This window comes from Eretmochelys imbricata, chromosome 2 (assembly GCF_965152235.1).
Source record: "Eretmochelys imbricata isolate rEreImb1 chromosome 2, rEreImb1.hap1, whole genome shotgun sequence".
Lineage (NCBI taxonomy): Eukaryota > Metazoa > Chordata > Testudines > Cheloniidae > Eretmochelys > Eretmochelys imbricata.
The window spans coordinates 249,667,407-249,680,067 of record NC_135573.1 but is presented as its reverse complement, the minus strand read 5'-3'; the positions used below and the strand labels follow the sequence as shown (position 1 = coordinate 249,680,067).

The 12,661-nt window shown below is 41.0% G+C and overlaps 1 protein-coding gene across 4 annotated transcripts in view; it reads left to right on the top strand.

Annotated features, from left to right (window-relative positions):
* Nucleotides 1–12,661, top strand: part of DNAJB6 (DnaJ heat shock protein family (Hsp40) member B6) — a 97,999-nt gene that overhangs the window by 43,801 nt on the left and 41,537 nt on the right. For all 4 annotated transcript variants that reach the window (XM_077808361.1, XM_077808365.1, XM_077808363.1 and 1 more), the window contains one exon: nt 3,791–3,861. In XM_077808361.1, coding sequence (XP_077664487.1) covers nt 3,791–3,861 — 71 coding nt within the window. The remainder of the gene's footprint in view (nt 1–3,790; nt 3,862–12,661) is intronic.

The following is a 12,661-nucleotide window of genomic DNA, read 5'->3' as shown; positions in this document are numbered from 1 at the left end:
ATACATATTTATGAAGGTTTCCACCCCTTTTCCTCATTTGAACTTCCATCTCCCACTACCTTTTGGAATAGCCTATGAAAAATGGGACCATTTGTTAATTTTCCTTATTCTATTAATATTTACATTACTGAGTCACCATAACTTGCGGCTAGCACACTGAAATGGCTTCAAAATCCAAAAAAATATTATAACCAGCTTTCACCAGTTCATTACAATATATATTTCCTAAATAGCAGAAAGTTTAGCAGCAATGGAACAATCTTATGATATCTTGTGATGTAGGGTCATTGCTATCTTGTGACAAATTTTGATCTAGGTCACTTACTGGTTAGTTGCTTTATGTCAAGTGTGTCTTTAGTCCTGAGGCCTTGTTTGGCTAAGCTAAATATCTTACAGGCCTGAGGGCTGTAGGCCATGTTACAACATTAATTCTTTTATTTCCCCTTTATATCCTGAATATATGTGATCTCTTTTTATGCTTGGGTATACCTGCTGAGAAGCTCAGCCACCTGTCAGCTGCTGGGCAGGGAGTGGATACTGGGATTCCCAAAATGCTGCTATCAATGGAACTTGCTCAGGGGTGATGCATCTTTTAGTATTGGCTTTTAGCTAGTAAGCGTCTGAAAACTGAAGCCCTCCTCTCTAGGCTGCTGGAAGAGAAAAGGAGTATGCTCTTGCTTTCCCTTCACCGGTGGAGCTACTGATTGGGGGTTGGGAGGCCACTGTTCTGCTCCAACCCCAGCTTTCTGGTTGTAAGTAGCATGAGAAGCGTAGCAGATGGTCTAAGCTATGCTCCAACTTTCCCCAGCCTCTGTTTTGAGTTGACCCTCCCATCCAGTAGGCTTCCCAAGCAACATCAGTGAAAGTGAACTTTTCAGTGTCCCTACTGACCATATGGATTTGAAGTGCAGATAGTCTTGTCTCATCTGTCAGGTAAGCTAAGAGCAGGAGTTAAGGTTCTCCACCAGGAAAAACATATTGCTCACTACTGGTGAGTGAATGTTCAAACACTACACACATCAGAACCTCTCCTCACTATTTTACACCAGTCCTTGGGGAAACCCTCTGCAAATATGAAGTAGTGACAAAATACCATGCAATAAATTAAGGATATGCATCACAAATGTAATTGACAGTTGTCAAACTGAAGTGTTCTTAGTACTCATGAGGTCTCAGCCCAATGGACTCTACTAATACAACGTACTAAATCTTTAAGAAGTGGAGCGAGACCTCTAGGTTTTTCTTTGAATTATGCAATCTGTAAACTAGCAAAAATGCAAGGTTCTACTGTATAAGTTAACTGGAGAGGTGTCCCTTAGAACAAACCTCTTGACACATTTTTGTAATTAAAGTGAATTAGTGACAGTGCCAGAAAACCCCAATGTTTTTTGGTATTTATCCAGTGTCAACTGGACAAATACCATGACACAGAAACTGCAGTCCTTCCTTAGTCATTGAGCTACAGTTTGCATTCAAAATGATGCTTAGACAAGGCCTGGGTAACCAGATAGGCCTTGCATCATGCCCTGCAAGTTAGCAAAATCAAGCCCTGGCAAACCCATGTGGAAGAATTTCAATAGAGCAGTGGTTCTCAACGAGGGGTCCTTGGCCTTTGGCAGGCCATGAGCAGGTTTCAGGGTGTGTAAGCCAAGCATGGCCAGTGTTAGACTCGCCAGGGCCGAGGGCAGAAAGCCGAAGTCCTGCTGCATGGGACTGCAGCCCAGAGCACCCAGCCCCACTACCCAGGGCTGAAGCCAAAGCCTGAGCAACTTAGTTTCACAGTTCCCCCTGATGTGGGACCCCAAGGCAGTTGCTTACTACCTCCTAATGCTGGCCCAATTATTGTGGCACAGCTGGGCTGTGGAGTTTTTATAGCATGGGGGGGCCCTCAGGGAAAAAAGGTTAAGAACCTCTGGAATAGAGGACCTTCTGTCAGCCTGGAGGAACTGACCTATCTGGACTATGAAGTAGAAAGCCTCTGCTGTTGGCTGGGAGGCTGTCTCTGTGTCTGTAATCCATTACATAACTTTACCCATGGCTTTTGTAACCAGTTAAGAGGCAGAGTCATCTCAACCACTTAAAAGTAACATGGTACAGTTTGTGTCCACACAGCAGCTTTTCAGTCCTCACAACTACTTCATATGGTCAAACCATTGTATAGTGGGTTCTGGGAAAATCTGGACAGCTGTTTTATAGTGCATCATGAAGGAATCAATAGCTCAGAAGACATTCAAACAGAAAGCAGGGCAGTACCTCACATCGTGTCCTGTTGCATAGACTTGGGAAGAACAGGCCAAATTAATTACTTTATGCAGACATGATTAGAAGATTCTGTCCACAGAGCAAACAAGTGTGGCTAACTGCTTATAGGAAGACAATTGTTTCAGTCTAGGAGCAAAATGCTGTTAGCTGAGGTGGTGGTTAACAAAGTGGTAACTCTCTACATGTAACAAACGATGCTTAGAACAACCCAGGCCGCAAACTTGTTACAAATGTTAAGGTGCAGGATGGACAGGATCTCTATCTTTAAGTTTAGTAGAAATAAGACTGAATTGCTCCCCAAAGCCGATAAGAAGCCAGTGCAACATACAGAACACAGATGTACTGTGCTCAACATAACTAGCACTCTGAGAAAAGGGGTGATGTTTGAATGATGACAATAATAGTATACTTTTGAAAGAAGACTACCATCTTGTGACCAAGCGAGGAAGAGTTCCTGGCCACTACTACTACTTACTTTCTCTCTGAAATTTGGGTATAGTTATATAATTTAAAGAAAAAAACCCAAGCAAACATTGTTCTCTCCAAAGACAACTACCTGCTCTTTCTCAATGTTGACTGATCAGAGCGCATCTGCCTGTTCATCAAACTTCCTACAGACCACAGCAACTATTGTCTCTGATTCTTTACTGAGTAGATCCTTCCTCTGTCTGATCATCAAAACAGAATTCTATCAATTGATTTATGAAGTGAAAAGCTTCTACATATTTCTGTACTCTAAACACAGGTTACTTATGGACAGTATGTAATACAGACCAGCCCTAAATATGGCTTACGTTTGTGCTTTGAACAAGCAATTATAATTCAGTGACAAGGGAATAAAATGGACTGCTTTGCAAACCCAGAATTGCACATTAAACATTTTAACAAGGGGAGGTAAACCCTACATGCATTGTCAAGATTGCCTGGTGAAAACCATTTAAGAGATGCAAAAGTTAATCCTGCTTGTGAACCTTAACTTGGCCCTGTTAAGCACATGCTGTGCAGCACTATTTTGGTGCTGTTGCACATGTTCTCTGTGGTGGTTCATCCTGCTTAACTAAAACATATCAGTGTAATATTGTGGGGAAAATATACACCATAAAACACACTATGCTGAACACAGCTGTCAGCCTGAACTGCCACAGTTCCTAACTACTACTTTTAACTGAAACTCAAAACTAAAATTGCATATGATGCTTTTTGAATGGGAGGGTGGGGAGAAAAGGAAAGAGATGAGAACTTCAGCCTAAGAGGAGAACTGTGATTATGGAGAATAGAGTGCCACTTCAGCTGCAGTGACTAGGAGTCACTTCCAGAAAGGCTTTTCAGTGGGGTGGGAAAGAAGACGCTAATTGTTGTGGCTTCTCCACTGTTGAATGTGATCACTCACTTACTGCAGTTGCATCAGCCAAGCTTTGGCCCTAGACTTGGCAATGTATTTCATTTCCTAAATATCTACATGTGTGGTGTACTTTGATCATATTGAAAATGCTTTAAAACTATGATTAAATGAATTTTTGTCTTACAGAATTGTTGAGAATGGACAAGAGAGAGTGGAAGTTGAAGAAGATGGCCAGTTAAAGTCATTAACAGTAAATGGTAAGGAGCAGCTGCTACGCTTGGATAACAAGTAATTCAACGCACGTGTTAACAGAAATTTTAAGCTATAACAAGCACCATTTGAGGAGTAACAGGAACATTTTTTTTGAAGATTTCAAACGAACTCTTTCAGTATCTGTACTTAATCTAAAGTATTTATAAACAGCTCATCGGAGCTCATGGTATTTGTCATAGACTTTTGAGTTAATTGTTGGGACCACATCAGTAGGACCATTTTTTGTCCTTAAATTGTTGTAAATTTCTGTATGCACTTTGCTTTTTATTAAACATGATCCAAGGTTAGCCGTGATCCTTCAGTAGTGCTAGGCAAAATGTACACTAACCACTAGCATGAATCTTGCTTTTCCCATTTTGTTTGAAATGTGAGCCAACTAGTAGTCTGTCTGCTGTGAAATTAACATTTCAAGGATGAACTTTTCAATAATTTCAACTTTTTTTTTAATATTTAGTAGTGAAAGATGTTAATACGTTCCTAGTAATGCATTTCTGGTTTAAATAAATTAAGGATGTTTTCTAGTTGTGCATGAATGCCAACAACTTAGTAAGTTCTGACAATGTTTAAATATGTAATGTTTAAGCCTAGGAAAACAAGAAAAAGTAAAGCTGGTGAGCTGGGTCTTTTTTGTCAATTGCTAAATTCAAAATGAATAAATGCTGATGTTTGTGGTGCATTCTTTCATGGATGGCATTTGTAGCCTTCTTGTGTCTGTGTGATTTGGGCAAGTGGGGAACCATATTTTGCTTTTCAACACCTGCTTCCTTCAAGCTTCAGGCCAAGGGGCTTTTCTTTGCAAATGTTTTCTTCAATATGACTGAAAACATGGCTTGTAGTTTCCTTTCCAAACCTATATGTGAAGTATCTATCTATAGGGTGTTTTCCCCAGAACTGGCTGGATAACTGTCACTTTCCCCCCAATGTATACATTTCAACTTGTCCGAAAGTAATATTCTGCATTGTCTTGTAACTAAGATGTTGAACACAAGTATACAATATCTCTGAAAACACTGCATTAAAAGTCCTTTTCTTCCTATATGGGGCAACATGCCCATCTGTAGATAGACTTCCACAAAATTATCTATATCTGTCAGTAAATGAAAAGCAAACCCAAAATATCTATATTAGCAGTGTTTTCTAATGTTCTGGCATTGATGTAAAAGGAAGAGTAACTGTGATTCATAAATGTCAACATCTTCAAAACTAAGTTGTCAAGGAAGTGAGTAACTATATAAACCCGCTATTAATGCGGTGTCTTCAGCTGCATAGACTTGAGTACCATTGGTTTACACACTTACTAACCAACATTAAAAATGCAGAAAAGTGCCTTCTTACATTAATGGAATGGGGAGTGAGGCAAAGTACTAACTTGCAGATTTGTAGAAAATTTGTAGATTTTTCAAAGCTAGGCAAAAGCAATGGTTTGCAAGGGTCCTCTATGCCTGCTTTACACAGTAGATATTTATGCTCTTTCATCAGGTATTTTGTGCACTGGGTATTTATGTAGAAGTGATGCATGTGCAGTTTTATGCATGCAGCTAGCGCTGAACATCTGGCCTACTGTGAATTATTTAGCCTAGTTTAACTTCCAGATATGTTATATAACCTTATGTAAGACCTCAGAGTGTATGGTTCTGAAGTGATCAGTTAATCCTTTCCAGAGAATACGGTCTGTGATGTTACACTAATGAATGTCTGAGAATTAAAGTTCAGGAGGTAGATGGAAAAAATTGGCAAACTATTCTTCAGGATAACTGATTCAACTTAAACCAAGAACAGATAACCTAACAAATTGTATTAATTGTTGGTGACTGCAGTGAAGTTAAACACTGAGGTTACAAAATTTTAAAATTTTCTCCCCCTCAATTTTATAGTCAAACAATTAAAGAGGGTAGGAGAAGGAATGAAATATAAAAGTTATACTTTAAGGTTGGGAGATCAAAAGGTATGTAAGTTTTGAGCTTCTATGACAAGGTCTTGGCATATACTTTAAAAATGTAATCTAGCAACTCTACATTGTTTCCTTGTCAGTTTTCCTCTCTTGCACTTGTTGCCCAAAAGATGACTAAACAGAAAAACAAGAAGTTACTTAATGGTTTGAAATACATTTGTAATTAGGTCTGAAAATGTTAGCCACAACACACACCCCCCTTCTACTGGCATGACTTCAGTGTGTTACAACTCCTACCTATGAAATACATGTGGCTCTTCATTTAGCTGTTTGGCATAAGCTGAGTTGTAAATTGCATAGTGAGAGCTTAACATGGTGACTTCACTTACGACCCAGTCTGGATGGTGCTTTCTCTGCCTTCAGATTTCCATAGTTGTTGTTTTCAGTGGTAGGCTCCGTGCGGTTATGAAACATGGCAACATTGCACTCCTCAAGTAAAAAGAGAATACTCCCCCCCCCCCCCCCCCCCCAAAAGCTGGCCAGTTGGTCCAATCACTCTAATTAGTCAATCAGTAAAAGACCTGCACAGTATTTAAAAAATAAAAACCTACACACAGTCATCTGAGGGAGTTGACCCTTGAACCAAATAACTGTTTTTGATTTGGTCCTGGCTCTATTACTTGACTGGCAATCCCACTTCCATGTATAGTGGTGTAAAGACTTTAAGGCTCCACATTGTTTCAACATGCAGAGTGCTGTTTCAGAATAAAGTCATACTTCTCACTCTTTAATTGTCACTTGCTGTTCATTCTGGATATAAAAATCAAATCCTGACCTCCACCCCTTCCTCCCCCATATAGATCCATTGTGCACCTGCAACACAAGGGTATAAGTTAGGCTTCTGTGCCTGAGACCCTATGACTGCATGTCTCTGGTAGCCTTACTGTGTTAGAATTGTCTCGCTACTGTAATACAGAAATACATGACTATTTTGTGCTCTGTTGAAAACCCACTTTTATTAGAATGCATTTAAGAACTTTGCATCACTTTTCTTACTAATACATTCTTTTCATGCAAGACCTGCTCTTTAGGAGTGAAGGGTTACTTCGGGCACCAAATTTAAAGCCTCATTAGCTTTCCCTTCCGCATGGCCAATAGAAAAATTTCTAGTAACTGGTAAACTTTTTCAGTTCCAGCAAATATCTGTACAATGCTTTATCAAATATGTAGAGTAAAATGGGACTAAATGGAAACTTGTCCTCTTAAAGCTTTTTGCCCAAAAGTAAGAAATTTCGTGCAGATGGAGAATAAAATGCTAAATATTGGACATCTGAAAAAGCAGGGCAGGACATATGCTAAGATTAAAAAAAAAAAGCTTCCTTCAGATTTAGAAAAATTAGAGGTGGTTTCTAGGACTACTATCCTTTCTGTGATCTGGACTTTCATACTTTTCAGTCTATCGGTAGCATATAGTATTCTACTAATGCTTTTATTTGGTGAAACATCTCAGCCCCTTCTGTGCAAAACCTAGATAATTCTTCTTTACAGGGCAGTAATTTTAAGTACTGCATGTTATACTATATAATATGTGGGGGGTTGGATTATCCAGCTTTCAGTAGGACACAGTCACAAACTGCTTCATAAACTAATGGTTTTGGTTTTGTCTGAATGTATTTAGGTGGCAGCATACTATTTTGTTAATCTTTGAAATGTGTTTACTGAGGTAGTCAGTCTTAATTTGTAATCCATAAGGAATCTAAAACACACTGAGCTATATGGTGTAAATGACACAGCTCTGCACATATGTTGTATAACATGGTGTGTGGGCTGCAGTTATAACTCTGAATTGAATTGTTTTGTCTAGTCAATAGATGAAATGTCATTTTACCATGGGATTGATGTCTAGCATGTTTCAGAAAAACTTGTCCCTGCTGCGGTTTGTCGTGTCCTACAGTAACAATAAACTGTCACTGTTTGCAAAGCTACTGATATGAAACTTTAACTTCATAAAATTCAATCAAAAGTAAAGTCAGTAATAGCTTGACACCTTCCTGTCTGTGTTCATGCTCATATTCGACTTTCCTATTTGTGTCTGCCTGGCTAAGCACAGTGGGTTTTATGTAAAAGTGATGCTTCTTAGTGTTTGTGTATAGTTGTGCTTCTGTGTGTGGTATTGTCTGTGGGAAGCAGCTTTGGTCAAGCAGGTTTGGAGACTTGAGTCTCTAAGTCTGCCTGTGTCCTGTTGTCATAGTGAGTGGATTCACGTCTCTGCTTCAGTTTTTTCATCAACGTAGGCATAATACCCACTTTCAAGACTAATCCAAGTAAAATGGTTGTACCAGGGTTGTATTATGCTTTTAGTTAAGGTTTATTTTAAAATACAGGATGGCATTTTCAAAAGCACTCAGCACTGGCCTAGCTATGCTTCCATTGATGGTGGTAAAACTTCCACTTAAATGGAAGAATAATTACCCAGATTGCTCAAATAAATTGGTTAGTGTGTAAGGTGCCACAAGTACTCCTTTTCTTTTCACCCAGATTGAGTATTGGGAAGACACACCTCTTGCATCAGTGCTTAGCACTGCTGCTTTATTAATAATAATAATAATAATAAAAAATAATAAAAAAAATTCCACAATATGGATGCACTATAGGTATTAGTTATCCTGCCAGCAAGCTGCAACCCTAACTTTAAGGCTTATCCCTTTTTAAGGGAAAAACAGTTGAATCTACCCATTCTGTCCAAGACTTGTTTACTTCGGAACTGAATTGTGACAAAAATTCACTTCCTAGACTACCAACCATATAGCTTCCTTCTTATCCCTGGGTTTGAAGTGACTACAAGTAAAAGGTTTTCACCCCCTCATTCAGTTCTCTTGGCTCACCCAAATCCTTCAAATAATATTAAGCAACTTGAGAAAATGGGTTTCTCTTAAAGATTACTTGCAAATAGGGACTTGTATTGCTTTATTGCTAAGACCCAGAAAGATCTTAGACTTTGGACTGTTAAGGCCTGTACAGTGCACATGCATTATGTGAGGTTGTCCACATAAGATAAATTATATCTTCAGGCTTCTAATTACAGTGGGATTTATTGTTTGTTCTGAACTTGGATTTAGTAAAACTCTCCCATTTGTAATAAAAGGGAATGACAGATCAAATTGCCTCAATGCACTTCTTTTGAGTTTGGCACCTTTTTACAGTGATGCTTTGCTCTGTTATCTGCCTACCCTATACAAAGGGAATATTCCTGCCTTCTCTGCTGTGCTATTTTTATTATATTTAGGGCTTGTCTACACTACTGGCTGGATCGATAGGCAGCGATTGATCCAGCGGGGGTCGATTATCATGTCTAGTGTAGATGCAATAAATCAATCGTTCTAGTGTTGACTCTGGTACTCCACCTCAAAGAGGAGTGCAAGGGGAATCGACGGGAGACGCTCTCCCGTCGAGACACTGTGGTAAGTAGATTTAATTACGTCAACTTCAGTGATGTTTTCACGTAGCTGAAGTCGCATAACTTATATTGATCCCTCTTCCCACCACCCCCCTCCCCAGGGTAGACCAGCCCTTAGAATGCGGTAGTGCTCAAAATGTGCTTCTGGTTTCCTCACACAGAGGAAGACTCTGTCCCATTCCTGAGGCAGTACCAGTCTAAAAAGGCAAGGGCTGGTGGGTGGGAGTGCAGAGAGACAGCTCATCCAAAGGATGGACAAAATGGACAAAGATAAATAGAAGATTTAGGATTAGTCTACACCAGCAACTTATATCAGTATAACTACGTCGCTTAGGGATGGGGAAAGTCCATTGAGAGGTCAATATAACTGCATCGAACTGCCAGCGTAGACAGCACTGTGATAGAGGGCTTCTTCCTTTTCCCCAGCTACCACCTCTCGGGAAGGTGGATTACCTGTGCCAATGTGAGAAGCTTTCCTGTCAGCAAAGCTAGTGTCTTCACTGTGGCAATGTCTCGACTACAAAATTGTCTGCCTAAGTTTTATGTCAGCATACAGCCATTGTAGTTAGTATATTGCTTGTGCATGTGCACACTTTGCTCTTTGGTGGTGGTACGCGTCCTCACCAGGAGTGCTTGTATTGATGTGCAGTACACCTGTGGGTAGGTATCCGACTGTAAATCACTACTGTCCAGTGCAGGGTGTTTTGGGAAGTTTTTGCAATGCCTGATGGGGCCAAAATGAGTCACATAGGGATGACTGGGAGCATGGGGTCCACAGTGTTCTCCATCCTGTAATTCTATCTGTATACCACAGTATTTTTGCACAAAATCTGCACAAACCTTGCTGTCTGCTGTATCTGACAGAAGCTTGGAGCCTGCACAACTCTGCACTATTGTCATGAGCATTGCAAGCGCAGGGCGTGCAATCTTGCAGTATTTGCAGAGCTGCACGAGGAGCCGTGGGGAACGTGATGATTCACTGGAGATTAGATTACTACAGTATGTAGAAAGAAACAATTCAAGGTTTGTTGGTGGCATTCATGGAGCAGCTAGAGATGGTAGAGCACTGCTTCTGTGCCCAAGAAAGAAGCACAGACTGGTGGGAGCACGTTGTCATGCAGGTTTGGGGTGGCTGCAGAACTTTCGAATGGACAAGGCCACATTTCTGGATCTGTGTGCTGAACTCGCTCCAGCTCAAGGACAACAAAATCAGCCATGCTGACAGTTGAGAAGCAAGTGGCAGTTTCCCTGTGGAAACTGAATACTGGCACAGTTCTTCACAGGCAGTGATGATTTTAGCTGATATCTCACTCCTGAGGGTAACACAGGCTGCTGTTGGCATCCCAATGACACCTGTGACTGTATGCTGCTAGCCTGTGTACTGCAGTAGTGCCTGCTGAAGTAGTTAGTGAGTGGTGTAGGAAAGTGTCCTGCTGTGGCAGAAGAAAGAAGCAACCCTCCACAGAAACCTTCGGCAGAGGATTGCAGAGTACCTCCACGGAAGTTTCATTTGAGATCTCTATGGAGGATTCATAGAACATCCTGGTGGACATAAACTGCTCTGCCTAATTCTAGAGGGGAATGAAAAGTAGATAGGAACGCTGTCTCTCTTAGCAGTTCCATTGCTGCTTCTAGCACAAGTGAAAAGGAGCAAATAAACAGATGAGCTGCTACTTTGGGAGTTCCATCCGTATAATTTCAAAGCAAACTACATACTTACCAGAGGCTCCTTGTCCTATGTCAGACTCAGTCGTGCTCTGCTGGCGGGACGGCAGTGGAAACAAAAACACATCCTGCCTCACTGCATAGCTGGATCCCCCTAGCAGCTCTCCACCAGATCAATTGTTGGCCTCGCTGGCTTTCTGGTACGCCTGCTGTAGCTCCATGGCTTTCATGCAACACTACTGCTGATCCCTCTTGTAGCCCTTCTGCATACCCCATGCAATCTGCTCAGATGTCCACATTTCTATGGCTGAATTGGCACTGTGCCTGTACAGCCTCTTCTCCCCTCAGGCCCAGGAGATCCAATATCTCCTGTGTTCTCCAGGCAGGAGCACGTCTGCAGCGTGTAGCCAGCCTGGTCAGCTGGGCAGCTACACTCAACGGGAGAACTGCTATGTCTGCTCGCCAACCTGGAAAAGAAATTTCGTGGAGCTTTAAAGAGGAAGGGCAGCTTCCTGTCTACCTGACCCCTGGGCAGAAGTGTACACAACCGTGACCAGAGCAGTCAGTGTGGGACATTGTGGGACAGCACATGGAGGCCAGTGACAGTCGATGTCAGTAATGTGGTGTCTAAACTCACTGTGCTGACCTCACTGCATCAGCTTTGACTCTCTGCCAGTCAGGAAGGTTGTGTTATTAAGTCGGTGTAGCGGGACACTTGTTGGCGGGAGTCAAATTTGAGGGCTTGTCTTCACTACGGGCTAAATCGGCACCGCTGCGATGGATGCAGCGAGCATAATTTTTTTTTTTTTTTTTTTTTAGTGGGTCTGGTGAAGATGTGATAAGTCAAAGGGAGTGTCTCCCACCAACAGTGTGGTGTAGGCACTGCTGGAAGTCGATCTAAACGGTCAACTTAAGTTCTGTAACTTACCTAGCGTAACTTAGATAGACTTAGTGTAGACCAGGCCTAAGTGGTCACACATCCGGAGCTAGGGCGATGTGAGCTGCCTTGCGTTGCCCTAACCATGCAGTGTAGACCAGGCCTGAAGCGCAGTAGCTGCATCACTGCAGCTTTTTAAGTGTGGACATCTCTGTAGTTATGGATGTTGTGAATGGGAAACTGGGTTTCATATGGGATTTAAATGAGAATAGTGGCTTTGCAGCAAGGTGGATTGATTTTTAAATTGATTTAGATCATGATTAAAACAGATTTAAATCAGCTAGCAGGAAACCTGAATTTAAAGAACTGGTTTTAGTCTTTTTAGCCATTTTTAGTTTTAGTTTTAGTTGGTTTTAGTCATTTTGTACTTTTTCCTAAAGAGGTTCATTCTCACTGGCTGATATAACCATTAAAACATGGTGTTTTGCCACCATTCATTGTCTTTCTGTGAACCAGAAGGATTATGCTTAATTTAGTGTGAAGTATTGAAATACATTTAATTATATAGCTTACACTTCTTGAGATTCTTAATTTTATTCTTTATTTTGAAAGTAGTGAATACACCTCTATCCCGATATAACGCTGTCCTCGGGAGCCAAAAAATATTACCACGTTATATGTGAAACTGCGTTACATTGAACTTGCTTTGATCCACCAGAGCCTGCAGCCCTGCCCCCCCGGAGCGCTGCTTTACTGCGTTATATCCGAATTCATGTTATATTGGGTTGTGTTATATCGGGATAGAGGTGTACTTTTTTTTTTTTCTCCAGGTCAGGATTTGTGTTGTAGTGTATTTGGGTGGAAACTGGGATTAGAGTACAAGAACAACATTTG